At 37.3% G+C, this 24,084-nt stretch overlaps 1 protein-coding gene across 2 annotated transcripts in view; it reads left to right on the plus strand.

The window, feature by feature from the left end:
- Positions 1-1,882: 1,882 nt before the first annotated feature.
- Positions 1,883-24,084, plus strand: part of UBE2D1 (ubiquitin conjugating enzyme E2 D1) — a 29,761-nt gene continuing 7,559 nt past the window's right edge. The window contains exons 1-5 of one of the 2 annotated variants that reach the window (XM_045039973.1): positions 1,883-2,138; positions 20,427-20,522; positions 20,663-21,523; positions 22,753-22,816; positions 22,910-22,941. In XM_045039973.1, coding sequence (XP_044895908.1) covers positions 22,933-22,941 — 9 coding nt within the window. In that variant the 5' untranslated portion in view covers positions 1,883-2,138; positions 20,427-20,522; positions 20,663-21,523; positions 22,753-22,816; positions 22,910-22,932. The remainder of the gene's footprint in view (positions 2,139-20,426; positions 20,523-20,662; positions 21,524-22,752; positions 22,817-22,909; positions 22,942-24,084) is intronic. The other variant, XM_023240453.2, reaches the window with a different exon arrangement.

Below are 24,084 nucleotides of genomic sequence, written 5' to 3' on the forward strand. Positions count from 1 at the left end.
AAGAGACTGTCATTTTCCCATTGGATATTCTTTCCTCTTTGTCAAAGATTAATTGACCATATAACTGTGGTTTATTTCTGGATTTTCTATTCTGTAGTATTGATCTGTGTGTCTTTTTTTGTACCAGTACCATACTGTTTTGACTACTATAGCTTCAAGTAATACAACTTGAAGCCCAGAATTGTGCTGCCTCCAGCTTTGCTTTTCTTTTTTAAGTTTGCTTTGGCTATTCAAGTTTTTTTGTTGGTTTCATATAAATTTTAGGATTGTTTGTTCTAGCTCTCTGAAAAAAAATGCTGTTTGAATTTTGATAGGGATTGCATTAAACGTACAGATTGCTTTGTATTGCAAAGTAAGGTTTTTAAGTTTATTTTGAGAAAGCAAGAGAGAGAGAGAGAGACAGAGAGAGGGAGAAAGAAAATTCTAAGAAGGCTCTATGCTGACAGCATAGATGTGGGGCTCGACCTCACAAACCATGAAATCATGACCTGAGCCAAAATCAAGAGCCCCACGCTTCACCAAATGAGCCACCCAGGTGCTCCCCGAAGGGAAGTAATTTTTATAGAAAACTTCCAACATATTAGGTACTGGCACATTATATATATCAATACCAAATAATTTTGATACATCCAGGGATGTATTGACAGAGCAGGGAACTGAGGTTTAAAGAGTTTAAAGTGGCTTAGCCACTGTCATGCAATGGGTAGGGGTCAGAGTGATCAGTCTACAAAGCCCATGCCCCTCCATCAACCCTGGGGTGCCTCCCAGTTTATGGGAGTTCAGGAGGTCTATCTTCTAGGAAGATATTAATGATGAGATCAAGACTTGGAATTCTGGGGCACTCCAGCTCTTGAGAAGAGGAGCTAGCCAAAGAAAAGGGAAAGACCCACCGTGGTGCTATGGGTGTGGGTGAGTACTTTGAAAAGCAAAAGGGTGTTCAGCCGTCAAATGGTTCAAAAACATCAGGAAGGATGAGGAGTGAATTGGATCTGGTAATTAGAAGCTCAAGTGTGACCTTGGTGAAAACCAATTCTGCTGGTGCTGGAAGTAGAAGCCAAGTTTAAAATTTTTTTTTAATGTTTATTTATTATTGAGAAACAGAGAGGCTGAGCATGAGCATGGGAGGGGCAGAGAGAAGGGGAGACACAGAATCTGAAGTAGGCTCCAGGCTCTAAGCTGTCTGCACAGAGCCGGACCAGGGGCTCCAACTCACAAATCCTCACAAACCTGAGATCATGACCTGAGCTGGAAGTCAGACGCTTAACTGATTTAGCCACCAGGCGCCCCAGTATAAGCCAGGTTTTAATGAGCACACAAGTTCATAAGAACTGAGGGAGTGAGGAGTGTCAGTAGACCGTATTGAGTATGGGCTGTGACAACAAGGTTAGGAGCCAATAGTGATGGCATACCTCAGAATTTGGAGTTCCAAGGAGGAGCAGGCATGAGGGATTAGCAGTGGATAGAGCAGGATAGAGTGGGCGCCTTTTGAAATAGGAACTAAGGAGGTAAGAAAGGAGTCATAATTGGTAGGTCTGTGCATGTGTGAGAAATTTGGGCAGTTTATACGGTTGAAAGTGAAATCTACAAAAGTAAAAATAAAGGATCAGCTGCAGCACATATTGGAAATCCCTGTAAGCTTACAAATTCCTAATTTGTTATCCCTCTTTTACAGACTCGGTACTTCAGGTTCAGTAACTTGATCAAAATCAAATTGCAAAGACCAACTCATGACCGCGAAGTTCTTAACCTAGGTTGAAGTCAGCAGTAACTCGACCTCGCCAGGGGCCGGCGGCCCAGGACACGGCTGGAACTACACTTCCCAGTGTGCCAGGCTGGGCGGGGCGCGAGCGGGGAGGGCGCAGGCTCCTTCCCAGAAGCAAAAGCGGAAACAAAAGAGTCTCGCCGGCGTCCCCTCCCGCACACTCGCGCACACTCGCGCTCGGGCGCAATCGGAGCAGGCACCGGCTGCCGGAGCGAGTTGGCGAGCAGCGAGCCGGGGACCTGCAGGGTTGATCCAGCCGAGCGGAGAGCGAACAGAGCCCACGACGACCCTACGTCCCCGAACCCTGCAGCCGCCCGCAACCGGCCGGTGTCCCCGCCGCCCTCCCTGACCCATGGCGCTGAAGAGGATTCAGAAAGTGAGTGCGGAGGCCAGGCCTGGAGCGGCGGGGTGCGCTTCGGCTCCCTGTCCACACTCACCCGGGCGATGGTCCCGAAAGACGCGCTGAGAGGGCACGAGATGGGAGGGTGGGCGGGGATCCGGCCAGAGATGCCGGCCCGGCCAGAGGGCACTGGATAGGTGAGGTGGGAGCAGGAGCAGGTCCCCGGTGGCCGGAGGTGCTTGGAGGCGGGGGCCCCGCTGCGGGCTCGCGCAGGAGCTGAGCCGGGAGCCCTAGGGTGGAGATCCTTCTCGAGCTTCAGACCTTCCCGAAATCTGTGTTTCACGGTCACGACTGGATTTTGCCCTATACCGGTGTAGTTTTGGCCCCTGTCATGCTGTTTTCTCCACGCTGTTTCTTAAGCGCGTTCTCTTATGTTCTTGCTTCCCCGGGCTCCGGGAGAGGGCAAGGAAGGTGTGGTGGGCCTGCAGCCTTTTCTCCTTGGTACTGTGGGTTTGTTCTTTTTCTCCTCTGCGGTTGGCTCCTGCTCAGATCCCCGAACGGGCTGGAAAAGCCCATTTGGGGCCCAGAAGCCAGGAGAAGCCTCTTTGCCTCTTCTATTTTGGTACCTCTTCTGCTGCCACTTCAGGTCACATAGCTGTAGTGAAAACATAGTTGCTGATACACAACAAGATGACCTCCTGGCTGTGATTCATCGTGAGTCAAGCCAAACAGGTTTTTTACCCCTTATGATAAACTTACATGTAAAGTTCGAAACACAAAGAAACTGCCACAGTTTAAGTTGTTTGATGCTTTGACACATGAGTATAGAATGAAGAAGAAATGTGTATGTTCATTCGACAAATATTTATCCATTCCAACTCTGTGTAAGGAATTATCTTCTCTTGCATAATACTGTATTTATTGCTACTGTTTCAGATGTGGACATCCCACAAAATTGGGGTTGGGGCATTTTTTTTTTCTGTTCAATTTTATTTTTTGTTGGGTTATTGGTCTGTTCACTGACACAAGTTTTAAAAAGGTTTTATAGCTATAGTTTATGTGGAGAACACTGAGAATTTATATCTTAAATGGGGAGTGTTTCAGCAAGTTAAGCCAACAACCGACAGCATGCCTTGTAAATAATTTTAGAAGAAATCAGTGCTACAGAAAATTTTTATTAGGTTTTTCAGGCATGAAGTGATAGAGATATATATACATTGTGCTGTCATCTTCTAGTACAGAGGACAGCAACTTTCAGGTCCAGACTTTTTTGTTGTTCAAACACTGAATCTGTAAAATACTGTGTGTGTTTGTGTGTGTGCCCGTGCCATTTGAGGGTCTTTCGCTATAAAACTAACATCATTAAAACTAACTAACTTTCACTATAAAAGCTAACACTCCACATCTATTGATTAATGTTTTCTGATTTGAAGATAATGCAATTATACATTCAAAATTATCCTAGTTTTGAAGCCCTAATCAGCATCTTTGCCATGCCTTGTATACTTACAAATGATGATGTAATACTGGCTTACATTTGAATTAAACAACACACATGTTCCAAGGAAGTTTTAAAATTCCATTTCCTCCTTTCCTACTTGTGACAATTCTTCATAAGACTTTGCATATACCATTGCTTTTAAATAATGTAGAATTTGTCCACAGCAAGTAGACAAAGAAAATGGACACTATTTGTGAATACTTTACTGGGCAGTTGTCAGTCACCATGCTGAACCAATGTATTTGGCTTATATTTAGAATATGGGATACACCCAAATCATATTTTTAATTTATAACAGAGTTGCCTGGTAAAAAATAAAATCACATAAAATTGATGTTAGGCCTGTAACAAATTGATATTTTGGAGAATAAATTGGGGATCACATAATGTCGCATCTCTATGTGTCAGTCTTTGGCTTTCCTTTTTTGTTATCAGAAAAGTTGACTTGCACAAATCTCCCTTTCCACTAGTCACATGTTCCAGGGGTGTTATTTTGTTTGATTTCCCACTTTTCTTACTTTTCACACCTTGATTAGAAACCAGTTCCAGGTAAGGTGTGCTGTTTGCCTTATGAACAGTAACAAAGCCTTTTTTTTATATCATCAGTATATAAATTTATATTTGAATCTTGGCATGTTCCAACCAAAGAAGATGAATATTAAAGAAGATGAATATTAACTTTTGGCCTTTCTCTGTAAGTGTATGAAAATAACACTATCCAATACCTTCCAGGTCATTGGGTTGTGATTTTCCTTTCCTAAAGTGGCAGACCTTAAAGTTGTGTAGAACTACTGAGAACTCTGCATTTTGGAGTTGAATGGAGGGTAGGGGCAGCTTCAGAATAGCTTTGGAACTGCTTCTAGGGTAGCGTATTAGAAATAACTGTGGGACGTTTTCAGACTGTCCCCACTGTTGTAAATGGAAAGATGTTGAATCCCTCAGATAGGCTGGGGTGGAAAGAAGGTTGAGAATTATTATTCAGAGAAGGAACCTGAGGCCAGGAGTGAAGGAATGCTTTGTTTAAGTTAATCTCTGAAGAAGTGACTTGAGAATGTTGAAAAAGTCATGACTTCACATTTCTTTACCTCATGTGAAAAGATTAAATATGGTTGAATTAAAATTGTATGTGTATACAAAGCATGTAGATATCAATGCTTAAAATATATTTTTATAGTAAAGTATGCTAAATGACTTAATACTCTTATTTAGACATCCAGTGCCAGTTTTGCATTTCAGCTCATAAATTTACACACCCATGCCCTATTTTTTGATACAGTAGAAGATGTTATCACAGTCACCTAAATCACTAAAGGGAGAAAGTTTGGACAAAGTCTGAGGAAAGATACCTAAGATATATTTGAAAAAAGAGGATAGTTTGTTAGCTGGGCATCTATTATTTTCTAGAATTATTTCTGAGTGTTTCTCTTATCAATACTATGTTTAATCCTTGATAAGCTTTTGTTGGAAATCACTTTTAAAATTATGAATGTTATGTCATAATACTGCATGTTTTGAAAACCAGAAGAAAAACAGGAGATCCTAATATAGTCATTATTATCATCTTAGTATATTTTTTTCTAGATTTTTTTTATTTGATAAGTTGAAGTTATGATTATCATACTATCATGATATGATATTATTGCTTTTTTGGTCTTTTGAAAAGTGAAACAAAGAAGTTTTGTTTTGCAAATATAGCAACACAGATAACTACTCCTTAGTGTATAGTTCTATCCTCAAATGGAATATTTGCCTTTTTAATAGTAATTTGACTTAAACTTCTTATGTAAGAAGATTAAAATACAACTTTATAAATGTTTTGAGCTGCTGAATTTTTTTATTTGTACAATTCCACAATACACTCTTTATATCAGTCTGGGAGATCTTAGGATACTTAAAAAACAACCAAGCCCTTTGTGGATAGAGCATCAAAGAGAAGAAGATCTGTTTTTTTATTTCTCGCTCTGTGACTTACTAGTCTGTTTCCCTATCCATATAATGATACTGTAGCTAAGTACAACCAGCATGTAATATATAATGATTACTCTGTGATAGGTGCTGTTCTAAGTGTTTGACATATATTAATTGATTTAACCATTAGTGAATCCAAGAAGTTGAAATGATTATTATCCCTGTTTTGCAGATGATGCAGCAGAGGCACAGAAAGTTGAGTAATGTATTGAGAATCACATATCTAATAAGTGGCAGTGCTAGGGTTCAAAACCAGGCAGTTGGCTTCAGATTCCATGCTATTAACCATTTTAGTACATGGCTTTTCTTATCCAAATGGACTTATATCTATTGTATTTAAATTGATAGACATATAGAGTCAAGTGAGTTTATGGTCATGATTTGCAAACTGGACTATTCTATACATATGTAAAGTGGTATTTAAACCTTGGCATATTTAATCATTTTCACTGATGCATCACACTGTGTTGTTGTGCATTTTAAATCTCTGGTCTCAAGTAACATATGCTGAATCATTTAACATGGTAAATGAGTAATATAACTTTGTTTATTCTTGTTCTATCACTTAAAATTTTTCTCCTCCAAAGGGATTTAGAATAATTGTTTGGAATTTATAAATATTCTGTCAAAGTATCATTTCATTGTGAAGTTTTCATTTGAGAAAACTATTTATGAACTGATACAGCTGTTTAGTCCCTCTAGTGGCTTTGAGTAGCAGTCGACTGTTCAGATGACACAAATATGTTAGGAAGACTTGCAGATTACAAGATTAGGTCTAGGACTCCAGATTCTTTCAGTAAAGAAGGATACAACTTTGGGGCACCAGGGTGGCTCAATCTGTTAAGCATCCACTTTGGCTCAGGTCATGATCTCACAGTTCGTGGGTTTGAACTCCACGTCAGGGTCTGAGCTAGAAGCTCAGAGCCTGGAGCCTGCTTTGGATTCTGTCTCCCTCTCTCGGCCCCTCCCCCACTCATGTTCTGTCTCTGTCTCTCAAAAATAAATAAACGTTAAAAAAAAGAAGGATATAATTTTAACAAAAATTTTAGAAAGGAAGAACACAGTATTTATGCTTCTTGGTAGATGAAGTGGTTTTCCTTGAGATGAAAGGAAGAAAGTGTTCTTTTTCTAAAAAGCCACAGTGTCAGTTTTTTTGGCTTCTAAATCTTTGAAATTAAGCTCAATCTTCCTTTTACCCTGGGTATCATGTATTTTTCTTTCTTAATCACAACAAAAGTGTAAAAAAACAAGATAACCTATTATAGGTAAAGAGTTCTGAGGTCCTTCTCTGTGGAAATAAATAGCATAGATCTAAATGAAGCTGTTTATGCCTATTTTAGGAAGCCAAACACATATTATAAAAACCAAGTTAGCAGGATGTGGAATTGCCCCCACTAAAGCAGAGTAGCATCCTTACATGCTTAAGTTCCCTGAAATACACATAGAAAGCATATTTAATGAGTGCTACTAATCAAAATAATAAGCCTGATACTTTCCATCAAACTGAATTAATGGTTGTCTATAATGTATTAGCTCTCCTGTCTTCCCACCTTTTTAACAGTGGGTGAACTGATATTACATTAATTAAAAACAGGTATTGAGATACTTGTCCTGTCTCCTCTTAACCTTGTGATGCTGGAATAAAAGATGCTAGAATATACAATCCAGATTTTCAGGGAATTGGAGGGATCCTCAGGCTACCTCAGAACATCTGTCTGAAGGCAAAACAGGTTCTATTTCTAGCCACTCTTGGTCAAGATGGCCTCTGAAAAGCTGAACTTTTTCTGCATTTAATTGGTTCTGGGATGAATTTGAAGGTTCTGTTAAACACATTACACAGTATTAGAGGCTACTATGTTCTGGAGTTGTCCTTTGTATGGGGAGGAAGCTACCATCCTGAAGCTTAGTTTAGTGCTACCCATCGTGTTTCTGGATGTTTCCTCCACTGCTCTCTATTCATATTATTCTGTTTTTTGTTTTGTTTTGTTTTGTTTTGTGGCTCTTTCCCTTCAGTGTACCACATTGCTTATTAGATGCCTAGTATCCTTTCGGATTTATGAAAACCTTTCCAACAGGGATAAGGTTGGTGTGTTGCTTCCTTCACTTTAAACTTACTTAGTATTGAAAACAATCTGACGATTCTCAGTGCAAATGACTACCTCCTTATGTGAGCGGAGTCTGGATTTTGTTTAGAGGGAACCAAAAAGACCCGATGGCCTGTGCTCATTGTTCTTCTCTAAACCAGTAAAATTCTGGCCTGGGTTTTTGCTTCCCCTAAATTTTGATGTGTTGTATTTTCATTTAGTTAAAAATATTTCCTAATTTCCCATTTGATTCTTCAACCCTTGAGTTATTTAGAAGTATATTATTTATTCTCCCAATACTTGTGATTTTACAGATAGTTTTCTTCTCTTTTTGGTCTTTTTTTTTTTTTTTTTTTTTATGTTTATTATTGAGAGAAACAGAGCCTGCATGGGAGGGGCAGACAGAGACGGGGACAGAGGATCTGAAGTGGGCTTCCCTCTGACAGCAGAGCCCAAGGTGGGGCTCAGAATGACAAACTGCCAGGACCTGACCTGAGCCGAAGTCAGACCCTTAACCTACTGAGCCACCCAGGCGCCCCCAGATAGCTTTCTGTTATTGATTCTGAGTTAATTCCGTCATGAACAAAGAAATTGTTATTTGACTCCTTTTCAATATTTGGGATTTGTTTTATGGCCCAGTGTATGGTCTGTACTTTATCCTTCCATAATAGTGATGCCCTTCAGATGCCCAACATAGCTTTGAATGAAAATATTTAATGAATTCCAGACTTCATTTTGCCAGTTTCTGGTTGGTGTCTGTAGAGCCTAGCTATTTCTAAGGAATGAATGCCAAACCTTCCCGATGTCTTCTTGCACTTTTATGAGCTTCCAGAACAGGAGTGATGAAACCAATTTAGTGGGTCATAAACATCATTTTAAAAAATGGAATAGAAAATGGAATATTAATGCTTTAGGTATAGTAAGAGTGGTAGTGTTTCATGAAACTTTTTTTTTTAATTATATATTTGTGCCTGTGCCCTGTGCCTGTGTGTATGTGTGCTAGGTTGTACTATATGTATCATATTTTTCTTGTTATGAATTTCTGTAAGAAAAGTATGAAAATGATTGTTCAATAGCATAAGATCCTTAGATAAAATTAATATTATCAGAAATATATGCCACACATTCGTATGTGTGTATATATATAGAGAGCAAATGGACATACATACACATAGAAACACATATACATATATATATGTATATATATATTCACATATACAGTATAAAGTACTGTAGCCTTGGAAACCATTCTATTTGCTACAAACCGCCAATGTTCATTGTTTTCTACTAAAAGTTGTAGCATTTGTGATATATAACCACAGTATTCAAGAATAGTGCTGAGTGATACTGATTAATTGATTTATTATGCAAATACTTATTAAGTGCCTGCTGTATAACAGTTATTTGGGATAGAACTGTAAGAAGTGATACATAATAAATATTTGGCAAATATTGAAAGATATGTTGGTCTTTTAAGTAGTTTTTAAGAAATAGGCTGCTAGCTTTTATTCTTTCATTTTTTTTCTTTCTTTTTTTCCAGAAGCACCTTTCTTGGTTACTATGAACTAAATAGTAACTTTTAATAATGTAGCATTGAAAATGCTCTATGTTGCATGTTACATTATGTGTTAGAATTGTATTATGCATTTTGAAAAGTTGTCTGTAATTTTTTATCATGTTTTTCTTGCCTCTCAGAGTATCTTTAAACAAAAACACTCCTCAAAGCTTATGGAGTAGTGTTCATTTCTAACCTTTTGTAAAATTAGAGTTCCTGGGAAAAGATAAAAAGAATCCCTTTTCATTTCCTCACTTGTCACACTTTTGTGTTTCTTGAGTATGGCTGAAACTGTACAAATGGCCTTAATTCAAGTACCAGAGTATTGTTGGCTCCAATATTGATTGAGAATAATGGGCTGTAGTTACTGTAGCCTTGAGGTGAGTCTTGTTTCAGGGTGGGGAGAGTGCTGGAGTGGAAATCAGATGGTCTGAGCCTTTGTTCTAGCTTTGGCTTTATGACCTTGGCCAAGATACTCATAGTCTTTATTTTCTTTATCTAGAAATGATGCATTGAACTAGATCATTTCCGTGGTCCTTTCTGATTTATAATGAGTCTTTTAAGATGTCTTACTCTTTGATTAAAAAGCAGTTATTTGTGATGCAAATAAGATATGTTTCTGTTTTTGTACCAGTATCATAACAAGCTTTTCTAATTCCATTTAGCTTCCATCTGTTTCACAGGTATCTTTAAAGTATAGAGATCGTTTTATCCACATATTTAGAAAACTGCCTTATACAGCTACCTTCCAGGTAGTAGATTTTTTTTGGATTCTAGTTAATGCATTTATGGAGCACCTTCTGTATATAAGGCATATACAAAATGAAATAAGGAGATACATGGAAAAGTGATGTATAGCTAGCATGAACCTAAGAAATTTAAAACTATTAATAGTGAAAAAGATACCATAATTATTAGGTAGACTTATGAAAGTACAATAAGGAAAATGTAACGTATTTGAACAGAAAGAGAGTTGAAGGTGGGAGAGACCAAATTTATTTAGGGAAGATCAGGAAAAATATTATGCAGATGGAATTAGATATAGGTTTGGAAGGATGGGTAGCATTTTTAAAGATGAGGTTCATAAAGGAAGGTACAGAAATGAAAGCACCAGAAAGTACTTGTCTTGTTTAGGAAGGAACAGATAATCCTGCCTTTGGGAAGCATTTGGGGAATAGTAGACATACAAGTTCATACAGTGGAGGGCCTTGAAGACTCATCATGAGAAATGTGTACTTAATGCTTCAAATTTGGGAAAGTTTGGGAAGCCATTGAAGTTTTTTGAGTAAGGAAGTAACATTCTTAATCATATTCTTAGGTATCCATTCTTGCCCTCATAGAACATAGGATTGTTTACCATTTATAATTACAAATCTGATGAATGTCGTAGTATAGAGTTCTCTGGGAATATAGCAGGGACCCTTTGAAGTGTTCAAGCAAAACCTTAAGAAAATGTGTTTAAGATGAGACTTTAAAGGTAAAAGGAAAGTAGGTAAAGTGAATGAGTGTGTGTGTGGTGGGGAGGTGCTTAGGAGTCTTCTATCTAAAAGGAAACAAGGGACAAAATAGCATTTGGGGGACTTTAAAGTTATGATTGGTATGGAGAGCATTGGGGGAAAATGGTTGCAGAGAGGAGTCAGATGCTAGAAGGCCTGGTAATAAGCCATTTTAAGGATTTATAAATTTTATGTTAAAGCTAATGAAAAATATTGAAAGGGTTCAACTTGGTACTTTGAGAAGAAGATTTTAACTACAGTGTCTTGGTAGAAAAATAGGACAAGTCAGTTAATCCACTACACTTGTTTAAGTGAGATCCAAAGAGGGTCTGAGCTAGGATGGTGACAGAAGACATTTGGAAAGAGGGTTATATGAGAAACCCTGGCCTTTTTGAGTTGGTCTGACCCACCCATGCCTACTTGGCCTTTCAGATCAGATCTCTAAAGCTCGGTGGTCAAGGCAGTCTCTTCAGACCCCTACTACCCAATTTGTTCTCAGATACTTTAATAGTGTCTCCCTGATTTGAACCTTTGGCTTCTTATGCTGAAATGTCTCATCTTGCTCTTCTCAGACTTTTTTTGTCCATTGGACCTCAGTTTTTTATATTCTGGGACCCTTTCAGTGGGAGGGATTTGGACTGAAGGAGAATCTGAACAACTTGTACTGATTGATATGAGGGATGGGAAAGTGGGGTGGGATATGATGAAGGAATCAGATGGTGATTCTAAAGTTTAGAGTTTGGATTACTGGAAAAAAGTGTATTTTTATCATAATACTTCATAAAGAAGACTGAAATACAGTTTTTACTGGGATATCTTAGATTTATCTGAGATGCATTTTTATTTATGTAATTCCTGTGATGGAAATATATGTAAAGGAGGTGACTGGGAGTCTTCTCTTTAAGAGGAAGCTATGTTTTAAACTACAGGCAAGATAATATTGTGGGAAATTGAAAGTCATTATGACTGCTGTAGAAATCACCGGGAAAAAGTGGTTGCAGATCTGAGATATTGGGTAGATGATGTCCCTAATCTTGACCTCAAACATTTATTCCAAATTATGCTCTTTATAACTCTGGTTCAATAAATACTATTTTGATATAACAAAGTCAGTAGCATAACTGCTTTCTTCATCTTTTTTTTGTGCGGAATTTGGCTGCATTATTATTATTGATTGATTGACTGATTTTTTAATAAATAGCCTTTACCAGAGATATCTGATCCAGAGACAGTGAAGCAGCTAGGACCATTGTGTTGAAATGAGTAGTTCCTATGACTTAATCAATTGGATGCCATCAGCGTTTTGAAGTCTTCCAGGAAAAATCTGCATGGTTAATAATAAAGCTGTTCTTTAATTCAAGAGTTTAAGGAGGTTCTGTATATGGAGACCTTTCTGACAATTGTTTGATATCTCTATTGAAATAGCTCTAGTCAGCTGGATAAGGAGACCAGAGTCTGAACTGTAAGCCTGTGAAATGTTTATTTACAGACAAATCAAATATAGTTCATATATCCCTTTAGAGACAACATCAAAAATACAGTGTGGTAAGAATCACTGTCTTGTTTTAGGAGTTTTCAGGTAAAGATAGTTGTGTCACATGAATTAATTGCCTGTTGAGCCAGGGTTTATGAAATAATGTTTTCATATGCTTTGGGTTCAGTAATTTAGATTTTAGACTGTAAATCAGTTCCTATGAACAGGCTGTGCATTAATGTCCTTTACACACATCCAGTGGGGTATATATTGTATCTATTACAGAGATTTAGACCTTCTGAACATTGAAGCTAGAGAACAGCCAAGCTTTTTCAGTCTGGTCAGCATAATTTTTTAGAGAATATTTACTGCATAGTGTCATATTAAGTTTGATGGTAAATAAATAAGGCAGCTCTGACTTGTTAGCTTTCATTCTCCACTGTTCAGGTTGGACTGTTAGCCTTCTGGGATCTGAGAGATTAATGCAAGCCTCTCTTCTCTTAGATTCCCTTCTTTGTTTCCTTTTATTTGTTTACTTTCTTTGAATTAGGCTGCCTCATCTACTTTTAGATTTTTAAATTCCCTAGAGGCAGGGACTGTGTCTAGGTTGGTTTTATGGAGAACACTCAGCATATTGTGGGGGTGTTATAAACATGTCATCTGTATCAATTTAAAATTCAGTTTCAGACCTCTTAGTACTTTCCTTTGTGTCTACTTGGTTATAGAAATCTGAACTGGAATAGAGGTGCTTAGCCATGTAAGGCTATATAAATCCATTAAGTACACATTTTTGTGGACGTATAATGCTTCTATAGTTCCAGTCAAAATCTGCCTTTCATATACAATATCTTATATTTTTATCTTTAAATTTAGATACCCTAATTAGTTTTTTTATTTGAATGTTAATCACATTGGAATAGAAAATTGCTTCACTGAAAGATTACTTTTGTCTGGAGCATCTTTCACCAGTTTGATGGTATTTATTGCCTGACCTGTGTTTAGGTATAAGGTTAGTTTGTTTTAAGCTTACTTTGTCTCAAAGGAGAAGAAGGAAATTGGATCAACTATGTATTTCAATTTTAGATTTTAAAAGTCACTGGAAATGAAATTGGAAGATACACCCATACATTAGACACACACACACACACACACACACACACACACACACACACCCCCCACATAGTCTGTTGACTATAATGAATTTCTTTTCATATATGGATTCATAACTAGTCTCATTGTTTGATAGACATCTGTTAACATTAGAAGATTTCTACATATTTCTGTTAGGTATATACCTGACAGTAAACTTGCTGGGTCATTAAGTATTCCTGTGTTTACCTTTGGTAGTTAATGTCAAACTTTGCCTCATTCACCAGCAGCATGAGAGTTCCAGTTGCCTACCATCTTTGCCAACACTTAAATTTTTTCTGGCTTTTTCACTTTAACTATTCTGCTGGGTTTGTGGTGGCATCACATTTTGGTTTTAATTACATTTTTCGTTGATGCCTAATGAAGCCAAGCCCCTTCTCATATATGTATTGGCTGTTTGGATAGTCTTGTCTTGTCTTTTCCTTTCCTTTTCTCTTCTCTTTTTTCTTCCTTCCTTCCTCCCTCCTTTCTTCTTTCTTTCTTTCTTTCTTTCTTTCTTTCTTTCTTTCTTTCTTTCTTTCTTTCTTTCTTTCACAGTCTCTTTTATAAAGTGCCTATTCGAATCTGTCTTTTAAAAATTGATCTGTAGATAAAGATTTTACATATTCTGGATGTGGTTCTTTTGTCAGATATGTATATTACAAATATTTTCTTCTGTTTGATGGTTTGCTTGCCCTTTAATACTTTTAATGTGTCTTTCGATGAACAAATGTTCTTGATTTTAGTCCAGTCCAAATTTTTTATTTTTTCCCTTATGGGTAGTGCTCTTTGTTTGTGTCCTGCTTAAGAAGTTTCTGTCTCCTCCAAGGTCATGAAGACATTTTATGTTTCCTTTTAAAAGCATTATTTTATCTTTTAAAGGTAAACCTATGATCTATTTAGAATTGACTTTTGGATATGGTTTGAAGTGGGAGAGGTCAAGGTTTATTTTTTTCCCATATGGATACCCAGATGACCATCTATTGAAAAAATTTTTCTTTTCCTCCACTAGAATGCTGCTGACTTCACTTTTAATTTTTGAAGGCTAGGTTTGCCATTGTTTTCTTTCCATTTGAAATACCTTGATAAAGTAAATACTCATGGTCCCACTCATATGTCAAACACGATCACTTTTGCTTCTACATCAAAAGTGCTATTTGTTTATCAGAAATAGTGATAATATCCTAAGCTGGGTTTAAAGGATATATTGTCCATTTCTTTCATGTGCAACTCTCTGCAGTTAAACTTTATAGAGCCCTAGGGAGATACCACCCCATTAAAGTGTGTGAAAGATACCCCCTGGATTTGGCTTATGCCCTGTGTGGCAAAATGAGGCAGCCCTAACTGCTACTTGTAATAACTGGCTAATACAAAAACAAAATACATTAAGTTTTCTGTGCTGTAGCAATCCACCTTTTGCAAATAAGGGTTATTTTTATTTAAGTATAGTATTGTAGTGTGCCACAGGTTTAAAGGGGTAGAGTCGGAGATAGTCTTTGAGGTAGTATATGTGGCTTTCCCGAATTTACTAGATCATATAACCTTATTTATTAATGTTTCATACTTGTACTTATTTTTTATTTAAAAGGTAGTTAGTGTCAGTCCAGATATTCTATGCCAGTTCCTTACTAGATCACACTTCTGTCCTAGGAAGAAACTTTCTAAGATCCCTAGAATGTTCTAAACTTGAGTAAACACATTCAGAAGATGACTCTTGAGGTGTATGGCTACTCTTAAATGTATTTGCTTGGAGACAGAACCATTTTTAAGTTTCTAAGAATCTAGAGGCCCTCTTTACTATAGCTTTTAAACTGTGTCTTATGAAGTTATTTTTTTCCGCAAATCAGTTCTCCTTGAATTTCATGCCTCAGTTTAATCATCAACAAATATGCCTGACTGGTGACTTAGGAGGATTTTTATAAGCATCATAACCTGATATCATTAAGTCTTTAAAACATTGGGAGGGTAAAGGTGGGATAATAGTATAAAAACAGAATCATAATCCCTATTAGATAGGATGTGGAACTGCTTAATAAACGTTTGCTATAATTAGTCCACTGGTTAAATTAATCATGGGACAAAAAATAACAAAAACAAAAAACTCTGTCATTGCCACAAACTGCGACCCTATCCCTGGGCAGCTCTGTCACCAAGGATTGCCAGTGGTTGGAAGATACCTTACTTTGAGCCTGGTCAACTCAGCACAAACCCCTAACTCCTGTCAGAAAAGCAACCAAAAGCTGTATCCTGACAGGTCAGCAGCATCCTAAATACAATAAGGATGGAATATTTACAGTTAGAGGTCTTCTAAACCAGAAAAAAAACCCAAAAATTACTAATGAGAATTTTATGTGGCTTTGGCTATTTTACTAGAATATCATACATTCTGTAAATTGAAAATAGTTGCAGCAGTAGCATGATTTTTAATACTTTAATGATTAATATTCTTTTGAGATTCATTTTTAGGTATGATTATATGTCACTTAAAAGGCCACCTCAGTGTTTTAATTTTTTTTTTCAACGTTTATTTATTTTTGGGACAGAGAGAGACAGAGCATGAGCGGGGGAGGGGCAGAGAGAGAGGGAGACACAGAATCGGAAACAGGCTCCAGGCTCTGAGCCATCAGCCCAGAGCCTGACGCGGGGCTCGAACTCCCGGACCGCGAGATCACCTGGCTGAAGTCGGACGCCTAACCGACTGCGCCACCCAGGCGCCCCAACCACCTCAGTGTTTTTAAGTGAACTGCACTCTTCTCTCTTAACACCTGTTATTACAATACTCTTTTTATTATATGCAGTCTACATGGCTACCTAAGGGAATAACTGATTCTGATTCTGTTGCCAAGTCTAATTATTTGCATTTCTTTAATGTTTTTATTTATTTTTGAGAAAGAGAGACACAGAGAGACAGATCATGAGCGGGGGAGGGGCAGAGAGTGAGCAAGACTCAGAATCTGAAACAAGCTCCAGGCTCCAAGCTGTCAGCACAGAGCATGCTGCAGGGCTCAAACTGGAGATGAGATCATGAATGGAGCCAAAGTTGGACGCTTAACTGACTGAGCCACCCAAGCACCCTAACCCTAATCATTTGTATTTCTAAAAGATTGAAATTTGAGTTGTCTATTCCCTGCTGATCATGTTTTTCCTTAAATTTTATTGGTTAGCTGAAATCATATCACACACCCTATATGAAAGGCATTGTGCTAAGGGTAATGGAGGAATCCGTGAATAAAATGCATTAAAACCCTAGTTTAAAAAAAAAACAACATTCTGGTAGAAGAGGAAAAGGAGGGAAGAAATAAGTTCTTCTTATTATATATGCCAAATATTTAGGTACTTTTGCATTTTCATTCAATTTTCAATATAGTTCTTCAGGGTTACCAGTGATGTCCCCAGATGAGGCACTTGATACTCAAAGAGGTTAAGTTGCCCAGAGTCACACAGCTAGTAAAGGTTAGTGTAAGGCCAGATTTCATCCAAGTCTGACCCCAAAACTTGTGGTCAGTGACTGTTGAGAAGATGGCCACTATTAAGGAGAATGGGTAAATTTTGGGCATAGGGAAACAGAAAGATTATTTTAGGAGAAAGAAAATTGTGAAGGCCAGAAAATTTAGCCTTGTTACAACCAAGTAATCAGGTGGAACCTGACTAGATGCTCTCAAACTTTTGGTTCTTAGGACCTCCTTGTATTAAAAGCATTGAGGGCTTCAAAGAGCTTTTTTGTTTGCATGGGTTATATCTATTAATATTTACCATATGAGAAACAAAAACAAATTTAAAAATAGTAATTTAGAAATAACAGAACCATTACATATTAACATCAAGTAACATTTTTATTAAAAATAACTTTTCCAGGGGCACCTGGGTGGCTCAGTTGGTTAAGCATCCAACTCTTGACTTCGGCTCAGGTCATGATCTAACGGTTCATGAGTTTGAGCCCCACATTGGAGCTGCACTGTCAGTGCAGAGCCTGCTTAGGATTCGGTCTCTGTCTTTCTCTCTGCCCCACCCCCGCTTGTGCTCTCTCTCTCAAAATAAATAAGAATTAAAAAAATCAAAATCTAAGAATTAGATGATAGTTGAATCCTCATATCTGCTTAGGAATTCAGTCTGTTACAATATCACATGCCATATAACTGGAAAACTCCACTGTATACTCATGAGATATTGAGAGTGAAAAAAGGTAAAAAGCATGTTAGTTTTATCATGAAATTAATGCTGTCTGCATAGACCTCCTGAAGGTGTTTTAGAAAACCCATGGGACTTCTTTGGAGTATTATTGGGCAAGCTTGTGAAAGAGAACCCAATTGAGTATGTAGGGTTGAATTCATTGGTTAGGTTTGGTTTTAATAAACAATGTGGGAGCCACTGAAATTCTCTAAGGGAAGATGAAATAGAGCTGTGCTTTTAGAAGATTATTCTACACATAATGCATAGATTTGGGAAGCAATTATAGTTGTACTATAATTGGTTGTTGAGGTAACTGTGATAAACAGTGTAACAGATATTGAGAATATATTGTACTCTTCATCTGACTATACATGAAGGACAAGAGAAAGAGTCAAAACGATGCTGAGATTTTTGAGCCTTGTGACTGGGAGACTAATACTCTATTAGTAGATCTAGGAAACACAGGAGAAGAAGTAAGCTTGAGAAGGAAAGTAGTGGATTAAGTTTTAGAAAAATGTACAAAATCTACAAAAAAATGTTTTACGTTATTATTACATTGAAATAAATTTAGTCTTAGAGAAAAGTTACAAAAAATGATACAAAAAATTCATATGTATCCTTCACCTATTTTTCCCTAATATCTACAACTTACATAACCATAGTACATCTATCAAAATGAAAAAAGTAACATTAAGTACAATACTATAAACTAAACTCCTGACCTAACTCAGATTTCACCAGTTTTTCTACTGTTCTTTTCCTATTTGAGGATCCATTCTGGGACCCCACACTGAATTTATTTGTTATGTCTCCTTAGTACATATATTGTATATGTATTAAGATATGTACTAAGATAGTTCCTCAGTTTTCCTCTTACAAAAATTATTTAGTGAAAAGAGAAGATGTTTATTTTAAGTGTAGTGGAAAAAAAGTATCTTTTCATCTTTTTAAAAATACCTAAGAACCTGAGTAAAATTTCACTATTTTTTCTTTAAAAAGTTACAAAAGTGGGCGCCTGGGTGGCTCAGCCAGTTAAGCGTCCGACTTCGGCTCAGGTCATGATCTTGCAGTTTGTGAGTTCGAGCCCCGGGTTGGGCTCTGTGCTGACAGCTCAGAGCCTGGAGCCTGCTTTGGATTCTGTGCCCCTCCCTCTCTCTCTGCCCCTCCCCTGCTCTCAGTCTGTCTCTGTCTCTCAAAAATAAATAATAAAAATATTTTTAAAAAATAAATGGTTTTAAATGCTTTGTCTTTGAGACCTTTTGCCTTTAGTCAGTGTGAGGTAAAAGCATGGCCACGAGGAGGCCTAGGCAAGGGATTAAAATGAAACAGTTATTTGGAGACTACCTATAGTATACATCCTAGATTTCGAGGTACTTGGTGGAATAGGAAGAAGTGTTCAGGAAGTCAGAGCCAGGGTCGGGTTGTGAACTGTATTTTAGAGCGGCTTCCATGAGCAGTAAGAAATGTGAAGTTAGGTTTTGGCTCTTACATGAGGATCTTATGGACTTGAGCAATTTGTATAATTCAGTGATGATTCTTACAGAGACAGTGGAGAGAGAAGCAAAGGAAGAGATTACTAATCCTAGAATTTCCTTTGGAAATAACATAAGAATCACTAAATTATTTTTAATAGAAAATTTATGTGGCTGTGATGATAGAAGTAGATAAGTACGAATGCCAATTAAATCAGAAAAACTATAAATTAATAATAAGACAGTTTTTGAAAAACTTGGAGTAAACTAAATCAGAAGAGACAATTTAACAAGGATAAGTGGTTCTTGTTTTGTGTGTGTGTGTGTGTGTGTGTGTGTGTGTGTGTGTCCTATCTTAAAAGTACACTGGTTGCTGAATAGACTAAGAACAAAAGGGTGGGGTTTTGGTTTCTTTGGTTTTAGTTTTTGTTTGTTATATATTTCACCCCCTTAGCAAGTCTCAGAATTCCTCATTTTTCTTTATTCAGTTTTAGGAATCTGTAGTTTTCTGGGTGAGGGAGAGTATATTTTGAGCCTTTTGTTTTCTGTTGGTTCTGTCTGTACCTAGACAAAATAGTTTCATTTATATATTTCCAAATATATCAGGGCATATTTCTAGAGATGTGGTTTAAGAAAGGTATAGAACCTTAGATATTTAGACGCCTAAAAAGTCTAGGATGTGTTAGTCTCCTCACCTAAGCATTAGTGTCATTATTAGTAAGTAATGATCAGTCTCACTGTTAAGAATGTTTGATGTACTGTCAGCTGCTTCTTTCCTATAATTGAGCTTTAAATAGACAACTTAAGAACGTAACCTTTACAGTTCAGTTGTGAGATTTTCTCTCTTGTCCTGAGCTCTAACTGCTCCTAACAGGAGGTAGAATCAGGGCACAAAAATACAAAAACAAGATAACCTTTATTTTTCTATAATATGTTAAGGAGATTTGAAGAACAGTTTAACATTTAAAATTTGAACATGATTCAAGGCTATTACAAATAAAATTAATATGGAGTTGTTAGTATACAAAATAAATTTATGTATTTATGTATATTTGATATATTCACACATAAAATAGTTCTGTAAAAGCTGTATGGAAGTTATTTATAACTTCCAGTTTTTTAACTATGGAAACTCATTTTCTAAACAACTAGTTTTGTAGTTAAGATAAGGGCAAACTAGTCCTATTTATCCATTTACACTAATGTTTAGAAAACCCAACGTGATTAATATTTTCAGAAGTAATCTCCTAAAAGCCCAGATTAGAAAACTATTAAATAAAGCACAGTCATCTAAAATGGATCTGTGACTTGGGAACACCCCTCCCCCAGTCATTTAAACTGTTCAATAATTGCATTCTGCTACTAGAGAATTGTACAGTTATCCATTCCATATTAACGTAACATTTACTTGAATGCTTACTACATGTCAGGGATTGCTGTACATTTCACATGTATCATTTCTCTTGTTTGTTATAGAAACTATGGATAAAGGTACAAATGCCACTTTACATTGAAGAAAACTAAGGTTTAGAGAGGAAAAAAAAAAATGTTTTGCCCAAGATCATATGGCAAGTGAGTAATGGCACCTGGACTTGAAGTTCCAAGCCTTGCTTTTTGACCATTTTTGCTAAGTCAAAGACTGAAATCTTCCTCTTTATTGTTCAACTATACCTGGAGCAAAGAAGCTGCTAACTGTGTTAAATTCTTATCAGGAAGAAGAATATAGCACCAGCTGTGAAGATAACAGCAACAAAAACAAAATGAAAGTACCAAGATATACTGGAGAAGATTTGGAAGAAGGAGACCAGAGTTTGCATTTGGCTCAGTTTTAAGCTCATATGTCACTTTCTTAGGAAGGCCTTTCCTACCACATCCTCTTCCATATTTGTCTCTGTTAGAACACTAAACTCATTGCTGTAATTATACAATGATTCTAAGGTGCACATATTTTTCATTGTAGCATGTCTAAAATCTAGATTCATCTTATAATTGATGGTATCTTAATTGGTAGCATTTCTCCTTAATTGTTGGTACAGAAAATAAGGATGTAATTTATGTTCGATGGCATCTTAGATTTGATGAAACACAGTATTTAAATGTGTTCCCATGGAAAGGTTTATATCAATCCAGCAGTTTTAAGTACCAGGTAGAGACAACGATTTTCCAGTTTCTAACCTAGTTCTCTTTTAAAGTCCAGATCTGCATGCATGATTAACTGAATCTCCCTTTGATACCACAGGGATCCCTGTTTCAATATGTGTACTTTCCAAACAAACTTGTCTTTTAGTATTCCATCTCAGTAATGGAATCTACATTTGTGAAGCTAAAAAGCTAGGAGTTTGCCAGGTTTTGAATCCTACTTCTACCCTATACTAGTTATAAAGAGACACAGTGAAACGTTTGCCTTTATTCTTCACCTGTAAAATGGGTACCATAATAACACCTACCCCCTGAAGTGGTTAGGACAATAAAACATGGAGTACATGTTAGCTGCCACTAATCTTCATGATAAATATCTGTGACCTCTCTCCTTAACTCTATACATGTAATTTCATCATGAAACCCTGTGAGAGGTAAGCTCTTCAAAACATCTCATTTCTATCCACTTTTATCTCATTGCTACTTCTCCACCCCAAGCCCTCATTTTTCTGACCTATACTAATAGCTTCTCCTCTTTTGCATCTCTAATCTGTTCTATACAAAGACCAGTCAGCCATCTTTCAAATCAGATCATGCAGCTTCTTAAAACCCCCAATCCTTGGTATGATGTGTATTGTTCTTAGTTGTCTGCCTGGCCTACATTTTCAGCCTCATCTTTTGCCACTCTACCTCACAGTGTCACTCATTTCTCCCAAAACAAATTCCCATTCATCCTTATTTTTCAACTTAGATGCCACTTCCTCAAAGACATTCTGATCTTCCAAACTTGAAGTGGGTACTTCAGTCCTAATGTATAATCTTTTATATTGAATTTATACCTTTCAAATTTGGGGTGAAGGTAAGGAAGTTAAATGATTTCTCCAAGGCTTGTGATGCTAGTTATGGCAGAACTAGAATGTCAACCCAGGACTGGCCAACTGTCATTTCCATGATCCTTCATTTGCTTCCTTGAGAGCAGAAAAGAGCATATGAATCAATGTGCCAGGCTTTCAAATATGGCCTGACTTCTCTCCTTTCTTTCCATTTAATCTTCAGGTTGTTCTTTCAATATCCATTTGGCTGTCAGCCATCACTCCCAAAGGAGATTGTAAACCTACTGAAGTTGTTCTTCATATATTCTTATAGTATAGGCGCTTTTTTTTTTTTTTTTTTACATGAGAGAGCATTTGCATGAGCAAGGGAGGGGCAGAGAGGGAATCCCAAGCAGGGATGGGGCTCAATTTCATGACCATGAGATCATGACCTGAGCTGGTATCAAGAGTTGAATGCTTAACAGACTGAGCTACCAAGACACCTCTATAGCATTCTTATATATCTAGCACTTACATAAATTACTTTGCATACAGTAGATACTCATAAATATTTTTGTCTTAGGAATATTAGAGAAAAACTATTGTAATCAATTTAATTTTTTCAAGGTTTGGAGCTATCTCACGAAGGAATTTCATACCTCCCATCCTCTTCTACCAGTCAGTAACAGTACATTGACTGTTTCATATTTTGAATAGAACTGCCTAAAATTATTTTGAAGTAAATAGTTTGTGTCTATTCTATACAAAGACAATAGTTTGTGTCTTCATGAATTATTATGATTGTGTCACTGGAAAAACAATTAACCTTAAGTATTTTTGCTTTGCTACAGGAGTTAAGTGATCTACAGCGTGACCCACCTGCTCATTGTTCAGCTGGACCTGTGGGAGATGACTGTAAGCATTGCTTTCTTGCTAGGATTTTGCTACCATTAATCATATAGGTTTGAACACTTGTTAATGACTCCAAAACTCCTTTGTTTGTTTCAGTGTTCCACTGGCAAGCAACTATTATGGGACCTGTAAGTATGATTCACAAATATGAAATTAATTCTCTCAGCCATACTTCATTCTTGCCATTTCACCTGTGATCAGATGTTTGTAGCTAAGGTGGAGTTTTTTTGTACTCTGAATCACTCAGGAAGAAGAATACGGTTAAAGGATTTATGATAATTTTCTAAAGCAATGGTGGCAAATACTTGCTAGGATCACTGTGATTTTTCCTTTGCCACATCCTTGATCATTACACAGTCATGGATCATGCATAGTGCAACCAGTCCGTGTGTTTGCTTTATCTGTTTTAAAAAAAAATTTTTTTTAACGTTTGTTTATTTTTGAGACAAAGAGAGACAAAGCATGAACGGGGGAGGGTCAGAGAGAGGGAGACACAGAATCTGAAACAGGCTCCAGGCTCTGAGCTGTCAGCACAGAGCCCGACACGGGGCTCAAACTCACGGACCGCGAGATCATGACCTGAGCCAAAGTCGGCCGCTTAACCAACTGAGCCACCCAGGCACCCCCTCTGTTTTTATTTTTTTATTTAATTTTTTTTTTAATTTTTTTTTCCAACGTTTATTTATTTTTGGGACAGAGAGAGACAGAGCATGAACGGGGGAGGGGCAGAGAGAGAGGGAGACACAGAATCGGAAACAGGCTCCAGGCTCTGAGCCATCAGTCCAGAGCCCGACACGGGGCTCGGGCTCACGGACCGCGAGATCGTGACCTGGCTGAAGTCGGACGCTTAACCGACTGCGCCACCCAGGCGCCCCAACCCCATCTGTTTTTAAACACAAAAGTCAGTTGTTCAGAACTAAGCATTATTATCACATCACCAAGTTTTGTAGGTTAGAAATGAGTCTTATTAACTCAGTAATGGAATACCTGCAAGTAACAAGCACCAGTTTACAATAACTTTCTTCACTGTTCGCATGTGTGAGAGAACGGATGAGATATTGCAATGGATCTGTCTTTGCCACCTCACGATTGGTTGTTTTTAGTTTTGGTGTATTGTACTGAACTCAGAATTACCTGTGATTTTATGATTGGCTTTTCTTAACAACCACCTTTGTTAAGATTATTTCTTTCTATACCTAAGAGGCAGCTATGACTTGAAACAGGCTTTTCTTTCGTGCACAAAAAACTGATTGCATAAGAATGGGCATTGA

This window comes from Felis catus, chromosome D2 (assembly GCF_018350175.1).
Source record: "Felis catus isolate Fca126 chromosome D2, F.catus_Fca126_mat1.0, whole genome shotgun sequence".
In the NCBI taxonomy this organism is placed as follows: Eukaryota; Metazoa; Chordata; class Mammalia; order Carnivora; family Felidae; genus Felis; species Felis catus.